Genomic DNA, 24,161 nt, shown 5'->3' with positions numbered 1-24,161 from the left:
ATATCCAAAAGCCTGCACTTCCTTCCACCTCTGTATCGTCCCCAACACACAAACACACAAACACACACAAACAGGCCTAACTACCCTTCTTCCATTTCTGTCTTTTATCATCTCTTTCTTTCACTCTTTTCTGAAACCATATTATAATCCTCTTGCATCCATTTTGCATACAACTAATTATTTTTTTCTTTAGTTCACCAACACGATGAACCGCAAAACCATGGTGTTCAACAAAGTCACCGTGTTTGGAGTGTTTTCTGGCTTCTGTCCTCATCAGCACAGCGTTGCCATGGTGAGACCCTATCAGCGCTTCCTGTTAAACACGCTGCTATACTCAGCTCACAAAACTCTTCCGTTCTTCTTGTGCACCCACACTGACATAAAACTACATGTTTAAATGTAATACATCCATCAATGGGTACCCCTTTACTAGTATTTGTTATGACTTAATGCATCTTAAAGCTAGTATATACTGAATTAATGTTAGTATACTTCTCTTTAACCATCAACAACAGAGGAAAAACATCCAGCATTTCAACAACTACTGTTGTTCTATTCTGGCAGTTCTCATAATGTTGAACTGCCACAGTGCAAACATCCTGCTCATATCAGAGATGAAATGATTAGAATAATCATCAGGTTGCCTTTCCTGTCTTATTCACTGATTTTATGGACTTCCTTGTATAAAATCCAGGGCTGCAATAATCAGTCGATTAATGGTTTAGTGGTTTAATGGTTCAATCGACAAGCAATTTTGATAATCAACTAATCGTTTAAGTCATTTTTTAAGCAAAAATGCCTCACATTCACCGTGTCCAGCTTCTCAAATGTAAATATATGCTTTTTTAATTTCTTTTATATTGATTGAATATCTTTGGGTTTTCAACTGTTGATCAGACAAAACAAGATATTTGTGATGGGCATGTTACACTGTATAGATCAAATGATTAATCAATTTGATCTATACTACAAAAAATAGCTTTCAGATTAATTGATGATAAATAATATTTGGCTGCAGCCCTAATAAAATCATAAGAGAGATAATCAATTCTCTGATTTGCCAAAATTATACTCACAAAATCTCTTATGTTCTGACCAATAACAAACTTCTTTAGTGGCAAATTCATGTATCTATGTGTGTTCTTCAGGTTCATTTAATGTGAAATATTTCATCCAAAGTCCTGACAATAATGCACAAATGTTATAGAAACTGTACACACAAAGCTAAATGTTTATGACAAATGTGACTCAGCTTTAAGTAACTAAGCTCTGTTGCAAAAATAATACAAAACACTTTAAGGTTGTCTGCATTCAGTTTTCACAAAATGTCAAAATGCAGAACAAAATGGCACTAATCTCTCTCTGATAAAACTCACTTGGATCTCCTTTTTGGAACAAAAGCCCTTCCTTCTGCCGTGAGCGACATCAGCTTCTACAATAAGGTGTAAAGTCCCTCTCTATGTCACAGTCAAAGGTCATTGGGAGAGATCCACAACTCTCACTGCCAGGTTACACTGCATCAGTGACATCACATTGTTACACACTATTTACAGGCGAATAGCACAAACTAACAGCCCAAACACCCACTGAGTATATTGCTACCTTATGGACAGAGGGGTCGGTTTAGTTGTTTTTGTATATTTTGTTCTTTTTTACAAAGTAAAACTACAACTGCATGATTGCCCATCCTGAACTGGCTCTGCTTTCAAGAGCTGATCCAGTATGGGTTGCCAGGCTTAAAATTACAATTCCCAGGCACTTGATTGTAACAAAAATGTACAGTAAAGTTGTCCACTGGGTCAGCATGCCTCTGATGGGCAGAGAAAAGGCAGCAACATTCAAAGTCAGACCCAAAACACAAAAGCCCTCAACCTCCCATACGAAGAAAACACCAAGCATCCTCAGCATGCAAATCAAAGTTATAGTACTCTAGTGATATACTGTACATCGACAAATTAGCTAGTGGTTGCTACTTGCATTTACACACTAACACATGCTGCTGGACCTCTGTGCAATGCTACAGTAAGGTGACTGACACGCAGCTTTAAGCCAAACTAAGTGAAGTTGAATAAAAAATAAAACTGCAAATAAATAAGACTATATTACAATTATGGCAGATGCCAGAGAGGTGTGGAAATGAGTAGAGGGAGGAGAATGAGGTAGAGACAGTGATTTGCCACTAGGGGAAGTAAGGAAATGTGTGTGTGTGTGTGTGTGTGTGTGTGTGTGTGCGTGTCGGGGTGGGAGGGGGAAGAGAGAGAGAGAAGAATGAGGTGAGAGCAAAAGTGAACAAAGTGAAGGAGTGAAAGAAGGAATGTCAGGTACTGGTCTTTTGCTCGATGGCTCGGGTCACTGTGAGTCGGACGGTATGTCTGGGTCGGCGTTGAAAGACTATCTTCACATCCGCAAGCGGTGGTGGGGGTCCGTAAAGGGCGGCTCAGAGTCATCCATGGGCAGCACCAGGCGTGTGCCCCTCATCACCAGCTCGTGATCTCCGTACGTTAACTCTCTGTCCAAGTCATCGGAGGTGGCAGCGCCAGCAAAGGCTGGGCCGCCGCTCGTGTGGGAACCTGAGGCATCTGTACTGACTGTGATGTCGCCGTAGGTCAGGTTGATGTCACCGTCTGTCAGGATGAGGTCAGAGTCGTCATCCTTCAACTGGCACTCATTCTGGTGAGAGGGAAGAGGATTGTTACTCACACAAACTGGAATAAAAATGTGACTTTAAAATGTATTTATTTATTTATTTTATTAGTTTATTTGTCAGGGACAATGTACAAAATACATTAATCTTACAAAAAGATGTTTTGTACCAGAGTTAGCTAATGCTAGTTTCCATCTGCAGTCCCCCGGGCAGGTGCAAAACACTTCATACATAAAATAATGTTGTAACTCTGGTTATTGATTATTATCATTTCCTCATCTGCCCAGTTAAACAAAACCTTAAACTTCAAACTGGACATCTGTGCCTCATGATTCATCAAAATAACTTTTTTGATCGCAGGATACATCTTAACAAACACAGTTCGGCCAAAAAACAGCTCCTGTATGAACCAGTGACTGACCTCATAGGCCTGAGTGCTGGTGAGGAAGCGGGCGAGGGGGCCGCAGCAGGGAGGCAGCGTGGCTGTGAGAGGGGGGCCGCTGTGAGTCAGGATGGGCTTCAGATAGCTGGAGAGGGGGCTCGAGTCAAGGACATATTTCATAGAGAACAAGCACTAATAGAGAGTGGCAAGACACGACAAACAAAGATTCCTGTAAAGTGTGTATTAATGAATGCTCTTTGAGTGTATATAGACAAATGTTGGCTTTCTTGTCAAAGTTAAAAGGGCAAAATGATCAAAATTAAAGTAACTGAATTAGGTAATTTATATGACCTTATAATGCGCAGCCAATAAAAAAGATGATTTGTCTTCGACTCTGTACATGGTTCCTACTAAATGACGACTCCTGTTTAAATTTGTCTGTACAGCAGAGACGCATCTTATGGGCTGGTCTCACGGAAGCTAAGAAGATGTTGGCCTTGAGATGGCAGCCGCCACATACCTCAATACATGGCAGCAATGGGCCAACTCACTTCTTGAAATTGTTTCGATGGAGTGATCCGTGGCCCGAATACATGGCGCCAGCATTAAAACTGTCCGGGCATGGGGTGAAACATACACTTTAATTAAAGAAGTCTTGTTTATGGGGGGAGAGATCCAGGGGAGAGATCCGGGGTAATGTTGTTAATCTTGTGCCTTTCTCAATCAAAAAATGATCAACCACAATCCTCTGTACATGCTGCTCCCTCTGCTGTCTGACACTGCTAACTACAGTAGTCACCACTTGGAATGGAACACGTTTAACGCCACTCGCCTTCATTTATCCTTTATCCAACCTACAAAGGTTTTGTAGATGATGCATTGTATTTGCAGTTTTTAATATTCAATTATATTACTCTTTTTGTTATGGTATGTTAAGACTGATTTATGTTGTTTGTTATATATTTTTATATTTTCTGTGTCAAAGGTGCAGCATTCTTTAGAGGCTGGTCATCTATGTGTCCAGCACAGAGAAAATAAAAAAATAAGTAGTTTATAACAATGATAAAACTAATCATTTGCTGCCAAAGGATACTTGTGGTCAAAGTTGTACCAAATTCTGAAAAGCCAGGCACTTTCTTGTTTGGTGCTTCTTCTCTCTGAGCCTTCAGTGATACTCACCTGTACAAACACAGAAAATGTGGTTTAGTTGTTTTCTTACAGTCACATTACAGCAATAAGTGGTTTACAAGAGCCACACTTACAGGGTTATCTTGATCAGAGTCCACTCCCACTCTGTAAAGGAAAAAAAAACACATGTAAATCAGCTGCAGTTATAAACTGTTAGAGAAGAACAGCATGTTTCCTCCGTTTAGTAAGTTCCTGAGTAGCAAGGTTGCAGGAATAGGTGGGTACTGTAAAAAGCCTCAAACGTTCACCAGAGCAGAGCCAAAGTTTACATTGATTGTTGTTTGAGTTTTAACCTGATGAACCACATGGGGGTCATAAAGTCTGGACATAAAAGCATTTGAAAAAGTAAATTCCTCTGACATTATCTGAAATGCCATGACTTGTCAAACCCCCCCCCAGCGTTCAACAAATGCTAACTGCAAATCCAGTTTGACCCATGAATGGGTTTGATAGGTGAAGGAGAGGCATACCGTATGTGCTGGCAGGACAGCATCTGGGTGGTGCCACCTCCACAAATCCAAACAGTAAAGAAGACTACGAGCAGAGTGGTGGTAAACATCATCCGACGGGCGTATGTCGCCGTGTCCCTGATGGACAGGGCGAAGGTCATTGCACCTCGCAGTCCTAAAAAAGCACAGCATGGAGAATGTTACACACAAACAAGTATGCAAGTTCCTATATAGGACAAATGATCAAGACCGTGTTAGTTATCTTTTAATGGAGTCACAGTGAGTGATGGGGCCTACATTTCTCTTATTCTTAAACCTACATTGTATCATTTTTGAGTTGATTCTTAGCAAAAAAAACTTCACAAATATGTGCTCATTCATTAGGGGTGTGTAAAAAAATGGATTCACATTCTTATGGCGATTCAAGCTCTACTGATTCAAAATCGATTCATAGAATTCCAAAAATCAATTCATATTTTTTAAAGCAACACTATGTAACTAACTTTTAGCCCCACAGGTTGTCTCATTGGAACTACAGCTGCAGCTAAAAGTTACATAGTGTTGCTTTTTTTTTTTATTGTATGTCTACTGCAATCACATGGGAAAAGTAACTACATTTACATACTGTGAATCGTTTTCTTAATCGAGTATCGTTTTTGAATCAAAAATCAATTTTGAATCGAATCTTGAGCCTAAAAATCAATATCGAATCGTGACATTTTCTGAATCGTGCACCCCTATCATTCATGTGTTATTACTTCCACCAACTAATCAAAGTATTCTCGTAAGTGTAGAATCTGCCATTTAGAATCATTCAGAATACATACGAGCGAGTCGCTAGAATGACAGCTGGGATGTTGCGCCTCCATCTTTAAAATACATTAGCCAAAGAGGGACATACCTTCTCCGCCTTTCGCCCTCTTACACTCAGTGGCACCGTGACGAATGCCAGGGGGAGATTACTCGTCAGGGAAGCGAAAAAGAGAATTAAAACGACAACGCGACAGGCAAAGGAACAAGACCAAAGTTAATATTGGAGTGGCTAGAACAGCTGCGTGTAAACGATGGAGATAGTAAGAGCTAATTTCGGGTTCGGCCACCATAGGAGTTAAAACGCGCTCGGAATGGGAAGGGCTAGAAAGTAATATTCAGTTGGTTGTCAATTTCACCGCTAGATGGGAGAAATTCTTACACAATGTAGCTTTAACCAAACCTTTTTACAGAGGTAACAATATACACGGTAAATATCTTCTCTATCTGTACATCACTAACCCGCAAACATCATCATGTGCTGGAAGTTGGATGTGATCTTGTTGCGTCGTCCCAGATTAAGAAGTAATGAGAGAGGGTAGATGTTCGCAGCTCTTCCCAGGAAAACTGCCACCTGGGTGGGAACAAGGTTAAGGAGAGAACAAAAAAAAAAGAGCTAGCAAAGTCTCCTCACTTGTAAACTTTTTCTACGCTGATACTAACATGCAAGTGAAAATAGCCACTGTTGTGATCACACGGAGGGTTATATCAAGCTTTGTGTGCACCCGTTTGCAAAAGATACAAAAGCTCCAACGATGAACATGGGATTGAAGACATGGTTCTGGAAGGTGAACAGGGCCAGACCCATGTAGGAGAAAATGAAGTTCTCTGCCAGGAAATTTAGCAGCTCAAACAACTGCAACACAAGAAAAACAACATCAACGGACGGCTAAATACACTTGGCTTGCATGGCTTTGACTGTAATCAAACTTTCAAAACATTTTAATTTCGGTGCATGTATAAATGTTATTTTGTTTCATTTCACTTGAAAATGAAAAAAATACTTTTAGTTTTGGATTCTTTTTTCAATAATAAAATCTTTTTTTAATCTATCAAATTTGGTTTTCCTCCATCATAAAATGATGACGTAATTTAATGCATCAGGACTTGACCGGTGAAGGTGGCTGAATGCATAACTGTTTTTACTGTCAAAATAAAGGCACAGAGATTGAAAAAACAAACAGAATGAGCAGGGGTGTAGGTCTGACCTGTTTAGTCCTGTCCTGGGAATCAGGAGACAGATTGTTGAAGGTGTAGTGGGCCTGAGTGATTCCACAGAACAGTACCGCCACCACACCTGCAACACACCAGGAGGGACAGAGATACAGAAACAGAAGAGTTAGAAGATTAATAAACACAGATTATTAGCAATAACATTAAGTTTAAACAAGTTGTGTGTGTGTGTGTGTGTGTGTGTGTTACCTGTGAAGCCACAGGCCTCAGCCAGCAGGAATGTGCTCCATGACATTAGGAAGAACAGAGCCGTCTCCAACAGCGGGAAATCCCTCAGTTTAGTGAACTTGGTTACGTACAGACAAGAAGTCAAGGAGTTTAACAATGACACTGAAATAATTAATTCATATTATAACATCTGCTAAATGTTTATTTTATAGGTGAATCTGAAAAAAAAAATGACATTGCGGCGCTATACTTTTACTTGTTTCCAAAGCAAAGGGATTTTGTTAAATCAACGCAGACCTCTAATGGAGAAATTGTCCATATTTTATTTTAAAATATTTTGGATTGTGTAAACAACTACCATTATCGACTCATTTTTATTTGACCTTTTCATCAATATTTTAAAAACAAGGTTGTATTTTTATTTTTATTTTTTTACAAAACCTGCTCACAATGCATGGATTTGACATGTTATTTTATGTCTTATTATGAAAAGTTTGACAAATAGCTATGTCTTGTATATGAATAATGAAATGACAGAAAAGATATGAGAGCAGTGACGACCCCGGTGGCCACTCCCAGAGCAAAGGAGCCGCTGAAAACTCCAAGGAACATCCCGAAAGACTTCAGCAACGCCATGACCTCAAAGGTGTGAGTGTTGTCCCCCTGTGGCTGGTACGCTACTATAGAGCTGATATAACACAAGTGTACAGAGAGTGAAAATCACGTCAAACATTAAGATCAATAACTGCAGACTGAAGGTTTATAGAGTTATATATAAACTTGCTAACGTTAAAGCCTGCATACAGAAAAATGTAGAAGGCATTTGTATTATATTATGTAACTGCCTAACTTGTACTTTAAACAGTCTTCTTATTGGCAAATCATTTTGTCAAAAACTGCACATTCCACCACACTATAGAAGGTCTTCTGCTACATTTCAGGCTTGCTTCTGTTGATAAAGAGCAGGCTTTCACAAAAAAAGACTCTCACTCATACAAGTTAAGATAAAGAGAAAAGCAGAGTAATGTAGAGGTCAGTGGGTTGGAACAAAAGAGTCTCAGACTCTATTTGAATAGTTCAGTGTAAATACTCAACTTATAAAGTCGTGGCCTGCTTAGAAGTCTACTCAAGTGATTTTGCTGTGTGAAAATAAGTATACATATGCAATCTATCTTTTAGACTGACATATACTGTATGCAGTAAAGTTTCCACTGAGGTCAAAGTTTTTTGCAAGGGACACATGTTCCCATAAATCCAGAGCAGGGTTGGAACAATAGAATACTAAATGTGATGATGTCACTGCTGTTATCCTAACAACCAACAATGACAAGAAGAGAATGAACTTCTTTTTTTTTTTTTTACCACATATTATTAAATGCTGTTAAATACACCATTTTTAAAAGGTGGAAAACCACATTCTGCCAAAAAGAAAAAGACTACGGCGCTGTTTCCTTCCTCTAAGAGAAGTTAGTGCAAATAAAGAGATTTTTTAAATATGCTTTGAAATTGGTGTGGACAGAAAAATTCAAATGTGTTTTCAGTGTGCCAAAGGCAGCAACACAACAAACTCATTGACATATCTGTGTCGCAGCTACCATGCACTGTACAGTACGTTTTTAATGAAGGAAGATGCAATTTGTCACTTTATACATCAACTTTGTGTCACCTTGTAGTTGAGCATCAACAGTGAACCATCCCAATAGAATCATACTTAAAAGACCAAGATGATACTACTGATCAAACCTGGGATAAATAGTTTTTTGAAAATAATTCAGTTTTTAAACTGGAGTCTGGAATGAGAGGGATTTTATCACAGCAGAATTAGTTAAAATTCAGCAGGATACTTTAATAATATTTTGTTGAGGTAGTTTTGCAATAAAATGTACTGAGAAGCTATACATTCACCCTCTACATTCACAGCCCCCACACTCGCAAAACATATCACCAGGCATTTTGTTTATTAGCATTCCAGTTTTTTTTTTTAAATAATAGAAATGTGCTATTCGCTGATTCACCAACAAAAAAAAGCAAAACTATGTAAATAAACAATGAAATGTTCTGCATCTCTGGTTGAATAAGCCAGAGTCTAAAAACAAATGTCCGGCCCTTCCACTGTGCCTTCCACTGTGCCTGCTGTAACAATTTACAATTCTGTGGAAATAATAACATTCCCATGTGGAGTGTTAGCTTAGTGACCACCTCATGGTGTTAATGAGAAGCTGATTAGGTTAGTTTAAAGGTCCAGGCTGACCAATACAAAAGCATGACTTGCAATTTTGCTATTTCTCTCAGGAGTAATTTAGCAGCTCAGTGCACATTCAAACTGGTTGGGGATAGATGCAGCCGACTTACGAGGACAGAATCACAGCCACTGCATCGTTGAGCACACTCTCTCCAAACAGCAAAGCGTATAGATCAACGTCTACCTGCAGCTCGTTGAAGATGGCCAGGACCGTCACTGTGAACAAAGAGGAACACACTAAATTGGAACTGAACCAAGTAATGACACACATCACTAAGCAAGATTGAAGCGGGTGTCAAGAGCTGTGTTTCAATTTTGTATTATACAAAGTATAATACCATAAAAGTATATATTAATAGGAAAAGGAAGGAAAATTCACTAGACGAGAAGCACATCTGCGCTGTCCTGGCGAGAATTTGGGTGGAAGAACCTAATGAGATTTTTAAAAACGCCAGCACAACAGACTTCCTTGAACAATAACATTACATGCTGGAGGTCCTGTGGGGAAAAGAAGGCAAATCATAATCATGTGTTTTGGCAGTGCCCTTTACTTGTGGTCTACTGGAAACAAATTAAAACCTTTATGGAAAAGGTGTTAAAGGTAGTAATCCCACTCAAGTTTGAGACCCTGTACCTGGGTTTGAAACCAGAAACTGTTAAGGGATTTGAAAACAAGTATATGTTTAATATTATGTTGATAGCCAGTAAGAAAGCCCTTACAAGGAAGTGGTTGACAACAGATGTACCCAAGGTTGAAGATTGGTTCGAGGTTATCCACAACATTTATGTGATAGAGAAGCTCACTTTTTACTGTAATACTTGAACAAGATCAATTTAAAAACTGTTGGGCATCCTGGGTTGAATCAATATCCTCTTAGATCAGACTTTACTTAATTTATGATGATCTTATTTTTAAAATTCTCCTCCCCCTAATTTTTTGTTTAAGCTACTCAAATGTTTCTTCACTTATTTCTCCAGGAGTACATAATTTCAGCTTGTCTTTCTTTCATACTACAACTGTAGAATTTTTTTTTTCTCAACTATTTTAATTATTGTGTCCACTTGTATAACCAAGTTCTTTTTTCTTTCTTTTTTTTGTTGAATTTTTTTTTTCCTTTCACTCATTTATTTTCTCTGGATTTTCAATTATGTTTAAGTAGGTCATTCCATTCTTTTCTACGTATATATTATTTTATTTTTTCTTTAAATCAGAAAAAGATGCATATTTGTTGTGCTATATTATGTACACCAATGTGTTCCTAATAAAAATTGAATAATAAAAAAAAAAGTATATATTGATGATTAACATTTTTTTTTACTTTACTTTTTTCTATACTTATACTTGGTAGCAACAGGAAATACAAGTTACAACTAACTGCAACTTTGGAATTTAAAATCACAGGATATTTAAAAGTGAAACTTTTTTCCAAGTATTTAGTTTTCTGAGCTTTTCCCCTGACCCGCTTCACCACAGTTTTTTTTAAACATTTTACCATCAGTTGGACTTTGTATTGTGGGAAAAATAGTGTCCTTCAAAACTACACCCAAGAATTGAGCGATTGTAACAGACAGTCATGTTTCCAGCGTGAATGAATTATTCTTGTACGCAAATTTGACAAATCTTTAGTTTTATGATGAGTTGTTTGGGCCTGTGTCCTGTTTGCAAGAATGTGTACTACAAGCTTTGAGCAATTCAAGAGATAGAAGTGAATCCAGGTTATAATTAGTTTAACTTCTAAGCAAGACAAGCTTTGAAGATTGAGAAAACGCAAACGTACCAGGATCTGTGGCAGAGACAATGGCTCCAAAGAACAGACAATCAGTGAAGAAGAAGTCTCCACCGAGCTGTCCCACCTGCTTCATTAGCAATACACAGCCGTACATCAGCAACCTGACGGAAGAACAGCAGGGGGTTTTGCACATCATCATAAACAACACAGACGTTGGTGGCATTAAGGGCACTTTACAACTACAGTAATTGACCTATATGAATGCTGCTCTGTCGTACGATGTCTTTTGTGCAACTATTGTGTCTACGATGTAGTCGTGTGTGCAAATTAATATTCTTACCCAATAACAAAACAGGAAACAACTGTCCCCAGGAAGGCATAGGCCAGGATGGATCCCATGTTACGGAAAAAGTGTCTCTGAAAGACAAAACAATTAAATATGAATCATCTGCATAGTGCCTTTAATTATCATTCATCTCTAAAGATGAGAAGGAATAAGTGGATTTTAGCATTTCATATTTAAAGAGGATATTATTTCATCAGGAGTCAAACAAGTTAAAAGTAGAAACAGAGTGCCCAAAATACTACTGTACCCTTTTCAAGCTGTAGCCAGCATGGAAGATGATAGGTGGAAGGAGAATATTGAAGAACACTTCAGGGTCAAAGGTCACCTGAGTCAACACAAAAACAGCATCATATTACAATTCTGAATCATTATAATTAGGTTACCCATTCAACCAAAAAAGAGAGAATGTTGTTTTAATGGATACTTGGATGATGGGATAAGTTAAATAGGTTAATTAATCATAAATGACACATCTGGGGTAGCATGAAGTAGCTTTCAGGACAATCGACAAAAAAGTTATTATAACACTGAAATGACAAGATGGAAAAAGAGGACGGCTTCTATACGCAGGCAGACGAAACACATTACGGCTAATACCATTTTTTTTAATCAGCTTCATTAATCAGCTCTACATTTTACAGTTGCAACATGAAAAACATCAAACCTGTAGACAGACATAGAAACTTCAGAAAACCTAACAGACATCACATTTTAAACAATCAAACATTTTAAACATGATTGACGGCCTGTACCTTTCGCAGCATCTCATTATCTTCTTGCATGTCGTTCACCTTGTTGGCACTGATCTCTTCCTTCAGAGTGTACTCGTAGAATTTCCCACTGATGTTGAGCAGCAGAGTGGCGGGGCTGGCATTGACGTGGCAGCTCATTGTGACGTTGCTAATGTCCCGAGGAACATGGATGCCATAGCGCAATACCACGCCAACAAGTACACCTGGGGGGAAAGAGGCAGGACGAATATGATACAGAGGGGAAAGATGATTAATGTAAGCAGTCTATGGTTGCAACAAGGAGGCCAAAATTGATGAGGAGGTGTCACCAGAGGAGTGAGGAGTGGTGCTCATGATTCTGGCACTGCCTAAAGTTGCAGAGGACCATCAAATGTTTCAGTAAGATTATTTTGTGGAAAATAAATAAAGACAAATTCTAGGTACTTGTACTTTACTTAAGTATTTCATTTTATGGAACTTTATACTTCTACTCCACTACATCTCAGAGGTAAATATAGTACTTTTTACTCCATTACATTTGACAGCTTTAGTTACTTTTCAGATTAAGATTATTAAGTAAAAACACCTCTGTGGGTGGACTATGGGTGTACTAGGGTTTTAGCAATTACTGAAATTAGTTTTTGGAGATACAAAATGTATCAGATTCTACTACTGCATGAGCAACTTTTTATCCATTCAAACCATTATTTCGGCGTCAACTCTATAAAAATACCACCAAAGAGCAATGACAGCCCAGTGAGTGGTGTTTGTTGTCCTATTAGGTGTAGAAAGGGTTTATGCAGGTGTCTGGATGAAAGAGGAACAGTCAATCACACATCGTGCCGCAGGCTCGACGTGACGTATCTAAAGCACATTTATCGTTGGCCTCACCAGTCACCAGACCAGAGTGTAGAGAAGTGAGATTTTGGGCTGGCTTTTTTTTTAATGCTACAGGGCCCAAAAAAAACTTAGCTGCTTGGATGTAATTTTCAAGACCGAGCAGGGAGGCGTTTATGACGCCGTAACTAAGCTTGTTGGCCGGTATCGACATAGAACAGCTAAATGTACTAAAATGCGCCACATCTTAGTAACTGTATTGCCAGGGATTGGAGAATAAAATCGAATATTGACATGCAATCATTTCCAATCTAATCATCACTACAAAATCATAGTATAGACACTGATGACGTATCTTAATCACGGTGGATCATCTCACCATAAATCATCGCCAGTCCAGTTTCGTGCAGAAACCTAAACCGCCGGTGTTTGAACAACCAGATGGTTAGGATGGTGAGGGTGAGGAGCATTATGAAGATGAGCAGGTCCGCGCTGTCTTGCCTGTGGCTCTCCTCAACCTTTTTCTCTGTAACGATGTTCTCCATGGCACTGTCCTCCTCCTGAATTGAAGATGCTCGGCAAACGCATATGCTCACAGACAGACTCACTAGCATAAGCAGCCACAGCGTCCTCGTTGCCCTCCAGGCACTGTTGACAGTCATGTTAAACACCATTTCGGCTGCTCGGCCGTCAAATGCTGCAATGAACGTCGTAGATAAAAACAAACTTTGTGCTAATATGATTCATGAACTGGGGGTAGCAGAGAGCAGAAAGACGACAGCAACAGAGGAATAGATTCCGTCCCGGAAGTGAAAACTATTTTTTTAGAGAGTATACAATGTTTATTTCGAAGTAAAAGCACCGTTGTAGGATGTCCGTGGTTTAAATAAACACTAACAGGCAATTCTTAGCGCAACATATTATGTGTAATTGATACGAAATCTGAAAAATAAAAGATATTGATTTGGCCGTTTTTCACGGAGTATTTCCATATCTGACGTCTCTTATTTTGAAATCTCCAAAAAAAGATCACTCTCTGAACAGTAGCCTACAATTAAAAAATGTTTGCTCTATAGTTTTGCTAAATAAGTGATATTTGTGTATCAACCATATACATAGTTATTGTATATATTCATGATAGACACTTATTTCCCCCCAAAACTCGTATGTGTACTAAGTCTCGCGATACATAATACAAACGGGAATAAATGTGACGTTCCTGAATATTGGAAATTATAGATTTCTTGTGGGTAAATTTCATATTGAACTAACGTTAATGTTAGTCCTTATTAATCGTTTAAATCAGCGTGCAAAAACGAGTATACAACTTATATACAGCAAAGTCTGTAATTGTTTCTACACAATATAATATTCATTGATTTTATTTTGAGTTTAAGGCATACAATGTAGTGTTTGTTTCGTTTATGTTTCGGAAATCCGTTTTATGTCTGTGGCAATTGTCAGACAAATACAATTACAACACAATACATTGCAGTTAAAAGACAGACGTTATACAACATAGTGCCATATAATGTCAGACAGCATAATACTCCACTATAACAACATCACAATCAAAAGTCAAGCACAGTACAACAATATGCAAGTGATACAGCTTGTTTAACAGAGCTATAGGCCTACTTGAAGGTATGAAAGATCTTTGAGAAAGGGTGCGACCATAGAAATAAAATGGATAGAAAGTCCATTGAACTTTGCGGTGGTCCAATTTTATGTCTATGTGCGGCCAAACCATGGATGTCTTAAGAGAACAAACTGGTTGCTGGAAAGTGTGCTGAAAATTGTTAACTTTCCGAGGAGTACCCGAATGTATCAAAAGTCTATACAATCACCATTTGCATGTTCGTCTCGGCCATGCAAGCTTCGTATAGCTGATTTTTTGTTGTTGTAGTAATCAAAACCAACATATTGGGTTATTTTTACTCATTTAAGTACATTTATGCTGCTGCACCGTCCAAATTACAAAAACGAAGATGACATCTAAACTGAAAGGTACGATAAAGCCTGTGCCAATGATTTAGCTAGCCATACCTTTAGAAGCTAACGATAGCTAGCTAGCTAAACTTAGCCCTCTCTGTTGTAAACCTAATGAGTTTGCAAATGCAGTTTTGTTGAAATTAATTCATTATAATAGAAACATAAAAAGAAGTTTGCAGCGGATTTATCAGGGCTGTCCGGACATTATTATAACACAGGTCGCCCTGCTTCATTAACGTTACCGTACAGTAACCGCTATGTCAGTCCATAATAAGAGGTGTAATTCAGGGTAAAGTTAACGTTACTTAACTAGCTAGTCCTAGATCACACACTTGATTTACTCTATCGGCAAAACTCAGGAGGAATTCATACTAAGATGTATCAAACTAAATTAGTATTTTATTGAACTAATAATAATAATACTTTTGAGAGATGTTTTGGCTGTCATCATTTAATATTATCCAGCAGTGCAAGAGACTACTAGAATGTATACCAAGAAGATGTAATGTATTAGAAGAACTATGCAGTACCAAAGCAGAATAGAAGTATTAGTTTAAGTTAAAATGTAAAATAAGCTTATATGAAATTACTTAAGAGACTAAATAAAAATATGATAAGCATTAAAAGTCATTAAAGAGGAATGTGAGTGAATTTACTCCAAAATACTTTTAGTGTTTAAATGGTTAGCAGTGGATATGTTCTAAGGAACCTAGTCTGAGTGAAGGGCCTTAAAAGCTCAGAAATATGAGATGAAATTGGTCTCAGTTTCATAAATCCATATCAAGCAATGAGGAAGCTATATATTTTACCACTTTGTTCATGCTGGTGTGTTTTGATTCTAGTTGGGAAGGTCGGCTCAAAGAGTAAGGAGGATGCTCCCTATGAGTTGGAAAGCCAGTTTATCCTCAGGCTTCCTTCGGTAAGACACGCTCAAACAGATTATTTCTTTCAAATTTAATGTGACCGTTTGCTGAAAAAGACGTGGATTCATCTTTTTTATTTTACAGGAGTATGCCTCAACAGTAAGAAGGATTGCCCAGTCAAGCAGTATGAACATAAAAGACAGACTCACCATCGAGTTGCACCGTAAGCTGGTTTATCAGTATTCTTAGTTCTGGTTTTTATATCTGACCTGTGTGACATCACTGTTCAAACACCAATTTAATTTGGCTTACCAATCACTATCATATGAAAGCTGTCATGTTATCGACTTGAAATCTTGTCCAGAATGTGTTAAATGTAAATATTTCTAGAGTGAAACTAAGATTTTCAGTTTTTGTAGTTTGTAATTAGAGATGCACTGATATATCTTCGTACTAGCACTACTGACTTATGTCAATTCACAAACATTGGAATCGGTCTAACATTCTTTTAACAGCAAATATTTGGTCAATTGTAATTGCCATTTTTATTTTCAGTTTTGTTGCAATACATTAATAACTACAATTGTCAATTTGACAACAAAACTCCTGTGTCATGGTCTTTACTACCAAATAATCTTAAATTATACATGAGAAACATGTTTTGCACCTGCATGTGTACTGTGTTTTGTGACTGCAGTGTCCTTATGGCAGTGTTTCACATATTACTCATAATCAATTAAGTTGTCCCTCTTATTTGTAGCTGATGGTCGTCATGGCATAGTGAGAGTAGACCGCGTCCCTTTGGCCTGCAAACTGGTGGATCTGCCCTGTATGATTGAGTCTCTGAAAACGGTGGACAAGAAGACATTTTACAAAACTGCTGATGTCTGCCAGGTAGACCACTGCATTGGGATGTCATCTTCATTGTACATTTCTTATTCAAGTTTAGGATGACGATTGTGACTAAAAACCCAGGTAGAGCAGCACCATTGCATTAGAAGATGTGATATTCATTTGATACTTTTGTTGTTATCAACATTGGTTACATATTTGCTGTTAAGTTTAGGATATCAATTGTGAATAAAAGGTATGTTTTACATTTTTTAATATTTAAAACTAAGATTTTGCCTCAGCTTTTCTTGTACGTTATAATACTGTAATACAACAACATTAATCATCAGAATGCAGAGTAATTTATATCAGTTTTGCATCCATGGGTTAGATGCTGGTATGTACACTAGATGGAGACCTTTACCCTCCTTTAGAGGAGCCAACTGGGACCGACCCCAAGAGCAAGAAGAAAGACAAAGACAAGGACAAGAAATTTGTTTGGAACCATGGCAGTAAGTAAACAAATCTCTACACACCAAAACAGCTTTTTGAGCTGCCAGTGCTGAAAACTTGGCACATCAGGAAGCATAATTTGCTCTTGAACTCCACAGCTGATTGAGCCATTTTGACTAAACTAATACTGTTGTTTTCGTCTCCAGTCACCTGCCCTCTAAAGAACACACGCAAGAGAAGATTTCGGAAAACTGCGAAAAAGAAGGTTTTGACATTTTCATTTCCCCTTCAGCGCTTCCTTCCCCTTTCCCATCCACCTCTTTAGCATCCCGTCTGATGATCCATCATTTTCCTAGGCTACGTTCCAACAAGACATTCACATTTCATAAAACATGAACTGTTGTGAGAGTGAAAACAGATTTACATATAAATAAAGGCTTTCAGTCTTAGTTTACCCCAAAGGCGTGCTAAAAAGCAATTTTGCTATTGCCTTGATCAAAGTGAAAGCGAGTGTGGTTGAGCACTACATTCTACTTTGTCTTCTGAATAAATCTTTCTAAAGGTACAAGCCATATTGATTTGGCCCCTTCTGTTTTTAATTGGTAATGTGCTTCCTGGCATGCAGCCATCATGTGCGTGCGTGCGTGCGTGCATGCATGCGTGTTATAGGCAGAGAGATGCTAACACTACTTTTAACCCAATCTCTTTCTCTTACAGTACATTGAATCTCCTGATGTGGAAAAGGAGGTGAAGAGATTGCTAAGCACAGATGCTGACGCTGTCAGTGTCCGTATCCTTTTCAACCCCTACAAATATTCTGCACGTCCATCTTGCAAGCCCTAAAAAGCTAACTAATCATTAGAGTAACCAAGCAAAACAGTACTTGTGGTTATCTCATATAACCGCAAGAAACGACATGTAATGTAGAATCAGATGGACATTTTTCTGAATGTGAAGTCTAACCCTAGCCATGACTTTAGCTTTTGCAAAGCTTCACTGCTAGATAGTTTGTACTTTCTTTTTAGGACAAACATAACCTCACTCCCATCTATCATCCGAATTAGGTTTATCTAAGACCCAAGCAGGTGTCCTGAGTCCTGCATGGCTCACCTGACTTGACTGTGTCTAATGTCTTTGTGAGAGGGATGCACTTTGCAAGGAGGTTATTAGCGCTCTAATGAAACTCTAAACTCGCCTGACAGAATAAGAGCACAGCAGGGCCGCTTTGAGTGCATGCTTGCTGTGTGTTAATTGAGATGGACTGTTCATTATCATTGCTTAGTTGCTCACAGTGAAGCTGGATTCTAATGATAGTTTTAGCGTTTGCATGCAGCAGCAGACATATACACAGGGCACACTAATCAATGTTAAATTAATAGAGGCAGTTTCTTTGGAGTATCATAGCATTCGGTTATTGTCCTTCAAGTCTAGCATGCGTCTTAAATTTAGGAATTCTGAAAGTGGAGGGGGATCTACAGAGGGGTATGTTGACCTTAACACATGATGTTCAGGGTGGGAAATCATAGCAGAAGATGAGTCCAAAGAAGCAGATCAGCACAGCTCTCTGGCCAACCTGGACTCCTCACCTGGCACCTCGGGACACAAGATGGGTCATGGGTCCTCTGGTAAGGGAAACATGTTTTTCATAAGTAAGTCATAGGACCCACGTTCTAAAGGGTCGTGTATTGCTACCTCGACTACATGGCCTACAGAAAGACAAAGTAATAAAGCTGATTTAATATTGTGTTTCTAAGGCAAAAACAGATATTGAAATTCGAGAGTTAAACATTTGATAATGATAAATCATTTTATATTCATTTCTTTTACATAATTGTGTTTCATAAAGAAACATTTTTGTCATAAGGATCCCTTATTTTTTAAGGAATATGACCAAGGTAAGCATTAAGTGGGACATTTTACCTTTAGAAAAATATACTTGTGCGGCGAGGTTGCAGATTGTAACTAACTAAAACTTCCCCCATGTGCCAAGCACATACGGGAACCACGGTGGCCGATTTGAAAATGTGAATGGCCTTCTCTAAAGTGAGCGTTTGGTTTGTCCGTTGTGGACCTCCGTAGAAACATGGCGGTGCAACATGGCTGACTCCGTGTACAATGATTTCTTTGATACTCTCCTCACCAGCAAAGGTGAAAAGAATTTCAGACATGCACACCATCCCTTGTCACTCTTCATAGCCTTTCCCCCAGTGGTTTGGAATGGAAATGGACTGTAAGCAAGCATTAGTTACTCTTAGGCCTTAAGATTATTTTTGCCTCTGGGTTCCCCAAATGACTTTCTTAGCTCCTAGGTGCATAGAAAGTGCTCACACTTATAGGTACTTCAGGATACACGCTTGTAACAAACACATTTAAAAAAAATAAACCGTTGTTTCTTGCTATGTGAATGTAACACACAACAATCTAGAGTTGGTTCATGCTTCTGTGACTTCTACTGTAGTGGCAAGTGTTAGAGCACAGTTGTTATTTGCCATGTAAGAGAGTCTGTTCACATTCTGGGTGTTTGGACTCTACATTCATTCTACCTGGTTTATGCCTTACGAGACAATATCTCTAACTTCTGATTTTCACTAGACTGTAGTCCCTGTGACCTAAATCAAACCCCACTGTCTCACTCTTTCCATCTTTGTGTTCACGTTAATAACACTAATGTGCATTCCCCATGGCCAGCCCAGCGTGACGAACTGAGAGAGATCTTCAACGACATCAGCAGCTCCAGTGAGGATGAGGAGGACGAAGGGGACCGGCACGAGGACGAGGACCTGAATATCATGGACACGGAGGATGATCTGGTCCAACAGCTCCAAGAGAAACTCAACGAGTCCGATTCTGCACAGCATGAAAGTGATAGAAACAACCAGATAGGTGAGAGGATATCAGGTTTTCTACAGAGATCTGGCTTACTATATGAAGCCTGCTTAACATTTTACAGATTTTGATGAATATTTGCATGAAAAGCTTTTTGAAGTATGAAAAACATTAATATTTATTGATTAAAAGTGTACCCATTATTATTTAATGAAAATAATTCTTAGTTGCATCCCCACTGACATGGTGTATTACTTGTAATCAAAAATACAGTTTACATTACCTACCAAATTGTTTCCAATTCAAAAATCCAGGTCTGAAAACAGTGGCGGAGTAGTGTAAATGAAACACAAGTAGAAACACATGAATATGTGACCTATAGATATATGTCCATATGTCTATGTACATCTGTTCTAAAATTGATCATGTGTTAAATTTGTCTGGAAAGTGTATGTGTGTGTATACCTTTGTGAAGTAAGTTCAGCACTAGAATTACACAATCTTTCATGCTGTGCTTGCAACTTGCATTTACACCTCAGTGTGAATGCTGTTTCTTTTGGCCAAGTAACATTCTTTCATTTTTTCAGTTGTAGCGGTGGCTGAAAACTTAGCATGCTGATTTCAGAACGGACTTATAGACTAGAATTAGAAATTAAATCAAACCCCCTCAGATACTTGTCAAAGCAAAGGTAAAAAATAAACTTAGCCAGGTGTCTGGACTTGATCAAAGTTGAATTTTCTAGGCCAGACATCACAAACACAAACACACACACACAGCCTTACTTTCACTTTAACACACATGCTGTGTCCTCCCCCACAGAGATGCACACACAGACAGCTTTCCTCCTCAACTAACCAGTCTGACAGGTGTTGTGGCTCAGCGTGCAGCTCAGACAGCTGTCCAGCCTGACAGCCCAATGCCTCCTTATCTACATACATGGAGCTGTCAGTCAGCAACTCTACTGGTCAGCTCCACTGTAGCAGCCCATCAGAGCCTTTCCCGATGTGCTGGATCTGGCTGTGTACATTTCTGGTAGCCCTGCAAAGTTGTAATAAATGAGTCTGCTTGATTTTGCATATTAGATGGATTATATCAGAGGATTGAGAGTCATTTGGGGGAAGCAGAGCTTGGAAGATAGTTGATGGTTGATAGGTGATGGAGCCACAGGTTGTTATTGTTGTTGTGAGGCACTGTCACTTTGGCTGGATTTAATGAGAACCCTCTGTGGAGCCCCGGGCAGACTGATTTAGTTATATCTTTAGTGATTTGGCCTGCTGGCTCACGTCCTTTTTAAATGGATTTGTTGTTCCCATTAACCGCAATTTTCAGTTGAATTGGAGGCACTCTCTCAAATTTTGTCACATCATCTCTGTTTAGCTTTTTCTTTTTGTTTCTACTCTTCACTGCACAAGAAAGCATAATCTTAAATGACATTGGTAACGTGTGAACCTTCTGCTTCCCTGCAGTTATGGAGTATCAGGTGCAGATCAACGGCGTCAAGGCCAAGCTTCAGGAAACCCGCGCCCGAAAGAAACAGCAGGAGGAGCTCATCATGAAAGTGGAAAATCAGGCCCTCAAAGTAAGCAGTGCACACTCTCACACTGTGTTTTTCCACTTATTCAGAAACTAGGTCTGCATGAACAGAAACATAAACAAGAACATGCAGATGAGCTTGGGGGCAGAAGTCTTCATGCTGCACATGTTCTCTCAACAGTGATGTGAAAACATAAAAACAGCTGATTGTTGGAGGCTTTTTATTTTTTACATTTTTTTTAAAGGTGCCCTGCCATACAAAACTGTTTTTTACTTGCATTTTTTGAAATATGTTAGGTCCATATGTGTTTGTGTTATGTTGTGAAAATGAACTGCTACGTCCTTTGTCAGCTCTAGCCACTGAAAAGAAATAAGCAGAGAAATCAGGCCAATTACAAAAGCTGGTGAGTCTGACATCATATTGCCTGAGCTCATTTCAATCAGGAGAGACTTGTTTGCAGATATGCAAAAGGTTTAATGTACAAGAGCATGTAGCTGTACAGTGTATTGGAGATTGAACTCCACCGTTATATTAATACATTTAATATAGGGGTAGGGAACCATGATGTAACCCCCCGATGGAATCCAGACACCGGTGGTGGCGGAGAAGGGCCAGAAGACCAGACCGAGGAGGTACTGGAGCGACAGCCAGAGAACCACTACGACAGGAGGCGGAAGGGGAGGAGGAGGGTTGAACGCCTTTCCTGGAATGACAGCTGATAGCACAGGGAGAGAAGCAGATTTTAAAACAGTGATGTGACGCTGTGATTGGCCTATGGGATCCTTGGCCGTTCCTGATTGGTTTATCAGAAGTTGACGCCTCCAGTGCTGATTCGCTTTAGGGGAAGCTGATTACTTGTTAGGTCTTCCTGAAAGAATTTGCGCTGAGCTTCATTACTATTCATTGAGTTCGCCCAGTTGGGCTGGGTAAAGGATTCTGACAACCAGGCTCTCATTGGCTAGCTGTTAGCCAATCAGATTGAAACAGCTTAGCTTGTTGAATATTAATTGGCAGAAATCAAGCTGAATCTTCCTGTAGGCTTCTATACCACACTAGATTGGCTTGAAACAAGGTCACCAAGGCATTTTTTCCACAAAAAATGTTAGAGTCCATGGTAGAACTTCAGACATTACCACAAAGTAATGAAATACGTGTGGCAGGGCACCTTTAAAGCCATAAATATTATATTTCTCCCGTCAGCCCTTTGCTAATATAAGCATTGCTATGCAGAAAAAATGGCATGGAAATTCATTGTTCTGCCAAGCGCTCTTTAGTAAAGACTTTACAATGAGTGAAACATGAGCGGACGTGGCCCTTTTTACGTTGCCATTTAGGGCACTCATTACCCAGTGTTTTGGGGCCGTCAAAGCCCCATCTCCAGTCGTTATTATCACAGTTGCTGGGAAAAGGTCAGCTGTCTCTGACTGGCATTCCAAGTAGCCTTTCTGTCAGAGAGGAGATGACATGAGCAGACCAGGCAGACACATTTAAAGCCATCACAATTTAATGAGGCTCAGTATGTCGACTCGAACAAATCTTGTTTGTCTGTTTTTGCCTTTCCTCTCACAGAACCGCTTCCAAGCTTTGTTGGATGAGATTATTCAGCAGGAGGAGCGAGAGATGGAGCAGGTAAGAACCTTTTCCTAAAAGCCGAGGATCAGTGCCTTGCTGTGAGCTCTCCACAGCTTTCAGCACTTTGCCCGCATTTATCTTGTATGAATGTCAAATACCATGTTAGCAGATGGCATAGTGCTTGCTGTCCTTGTTAGACCCAATGGTTTTCATGCCTGATAGCAAAGTTCAAATTCAATCATGTGAAATTGAATTTGTCAGCAGCTACCAGCAGAGTCCTTTTTGCAGCTATGGCACAGTAGCCACCCACTGTCTTGGGTCGTTGTTTGTATTGACAAATGAAGGCAGCAAATTAATGTGAAAAGACATGTTAATCATCGTCCACTTACCCTCCAATTACACCCTGGGGCTGTCGGGCATCAATCACCATTTCTATTTTCTGCTCCAACAGCTGGCCTCCCTGCAGGAGCAGCTGGACTCACTGATAGAGAAGTGACCACCAGGGGGCAGCCTAATGTCATCTTCAGCACATACACACACATGAAGAGGAGGAGAGCCTTCATCCAAGGAGGAGGGAGTCTTTATTCGCTGACTTGCTGTGTCATTCCTTTGTTTGTCATCTCCATACATTAAACATACAGCATACTCTTTTATGTATTAAAAGTCAATATTTTTTATTAGGTTGACAAAAGTTGTTTATTACGTTATGATTCAAGTATTTGATTGGCTTCAACTGTGCGTATTTTTGCTTTTCATTTTAAAGTAAATGTACTCTTAGCCAACTCACAATAAATTACAGTGATACACAATTGTCAAAGAAAATTGTTATTGCATTTGGGCACATATTTACACATGGGGGCACTTTGATGTTGGTCATAAATATCTTTTTTCTTTAGATGGCCGAAACTTTCTCAAAGTGATAGACAGTGAACAGGAAGTAAGAGCGTCTTTAAAGTCTGTAATGTGACGTATTTCCGCATTAAATAGAATATATGGACGTCGTCCTTAGTGATTGGTTGATTGATGAACCATCAGATTACTCTCCTTCCAGAATGATCTTAACTTGTTCAAGAATGATCTGGGCCTTTCTTGTGGGCCCCGGCGGTTATCCCCGCCTCTCCTGCTCCTTTCTGCAGGGATTGCCCACCAATCGCAGGGCTAGGCAAGAGATTAGCTCCTCAGATTAAAGCGTCCACCTCCAAACCCTGCCTAATCCTGCCATCTGTCAGAGAGCAGTTTACCGGCCAAGACTCTCTCCACTAGGCTAATTAGAAAGCCAGAAGAACAGACCCAGAGAGGAAAAAAAGAAATTTCCAAAACACACTTTTC

General features: G+C 39.2%; 2 protein-coding genes across 2 annotated transcripts; one reads left to right on the top strand and one right to left on the bottom strand.

Moving 5' to 3' along the window:
* Positions 1–847: 847 nt before the first annotated feature.
* Positions 848–13,551, bottom strand: slc9a6a (solute carrier family 9 member A6a). The gene is made up of 16 exons (XM_028590020.1): positions 13,140–13,551; positions 11,945–12,147; positions 11,440–11,517; positions 11,187–11,263; positions 10,895–11,007; positions 9,227–9,332; positions 7,421–7,562; positions 6,896–7,001; positions 6,682–6,770; positions 6,216–6,329; positions 5,936–6,047; positions 4,685–4,838; positions 4,289–4,319; positions 4,120–4,205; positions 3,066–3,171; positions 848–2,670 (listed from the first exon to the last, which is right to left on the bottom strand). The coding sequence occupies exons 1-16, from the start codon at positions 13,432–13,434 to the stop codon at positions 2,398–2,400; spliced, it is 2,085 nt and encodes a 694-aa protein (XP_028445821.1). The 5' UTR covers positions 13,435–13,551; the 3' UTR covers positions 848–2,397.
* Positions 13,552–14,584: 1,033 nt separating this feature from the next.
* On the top strand, positions 14,585–23,641 carry taf7 (TAF7 RNA polymerase II, TATA box binding protein (TBP)-associated factor). Its single transcript, XM_028589548.1, has 12 exons — positions 14,585–14,767; positions 15,595–15,671; positions 15,760–15,838; positions 16,376–16,509; positions 16,838–16,958; positions 17,106–17,164; positions 17,617–17,689; positions 18,411–18,524; positions 19,588–19,782; positions 21,193–21,305; positions 22,830–22,889; positions 23,284–23,641. The coding sequence occupies exons 1-12, from the start codon at positions 14,749–14,751 to the stop codon at positions 23,326–23,328; spliced, it is 1,089 nt and encodes a 362-aa protein (XP_028445349.1). The 5' UTR covers positions 14,585–14,748; the 3' UTR covers positions 23,329–23,641.
* Positions 23,642–24,161: the final 520 nt, after the last annotated feature.

This window comes from Perca flavescens, chromosome 10 (genome assembly GCF_004354835.1).
Source record: "Perca flavescens isolate YP-PL-M2 chromosome 10, PFLA_1.0, whole genome shotgun sequence".
Lineage (NCBI taxonomy): Eukaryota > Metazoa > Chordata > Actinopteri > Perciformes > Percidae > Perca > Perca flavescens.
Note: the sequence above shows the minus strand (reverse complement) of the source record. Positions and strands in the feature narration are given on the sequence as shown.

Coding starts and splice junctions, on each gene's coding strand:
- slc9a6a (XM_028590020.1), bottom strand. CDS start 13,434: ATGGTGTTTAACATGACTGTCAACAGTGCCTGGAGGGCAACGAGGACG. Junction 12,148..13,139: donor TGGACTGGCGATGATTTATG/GTGAGATGATCC, acceptor CTTTCCCCCCAG/GTGTACTTGTTGGCGTGGTA. Junction 11,518..11,944: donor ATAATGAGATGCTGCGAAAG/GTACAGGCCGTC, acceptor GTGTTGACTCAG/GTGACCTTTGACCCTGAAGT.
- taf7 (XM_028589548.1), top strand. Junction 17,690..18,410: donor TGCTGACGCTGTCAGTGTCC/GTATCCTTTTCA, acceptor CATGATGTTCAG/GGTGGGAAATCATAGCAGAA. Junction 22,890..23,283: donor AGGAGCGAGAGATGGAGCAG/GTAAGAACCTTT, acceptor CTGCTCCAACAG/CTGGCCTCCCTGCAGGAGCA.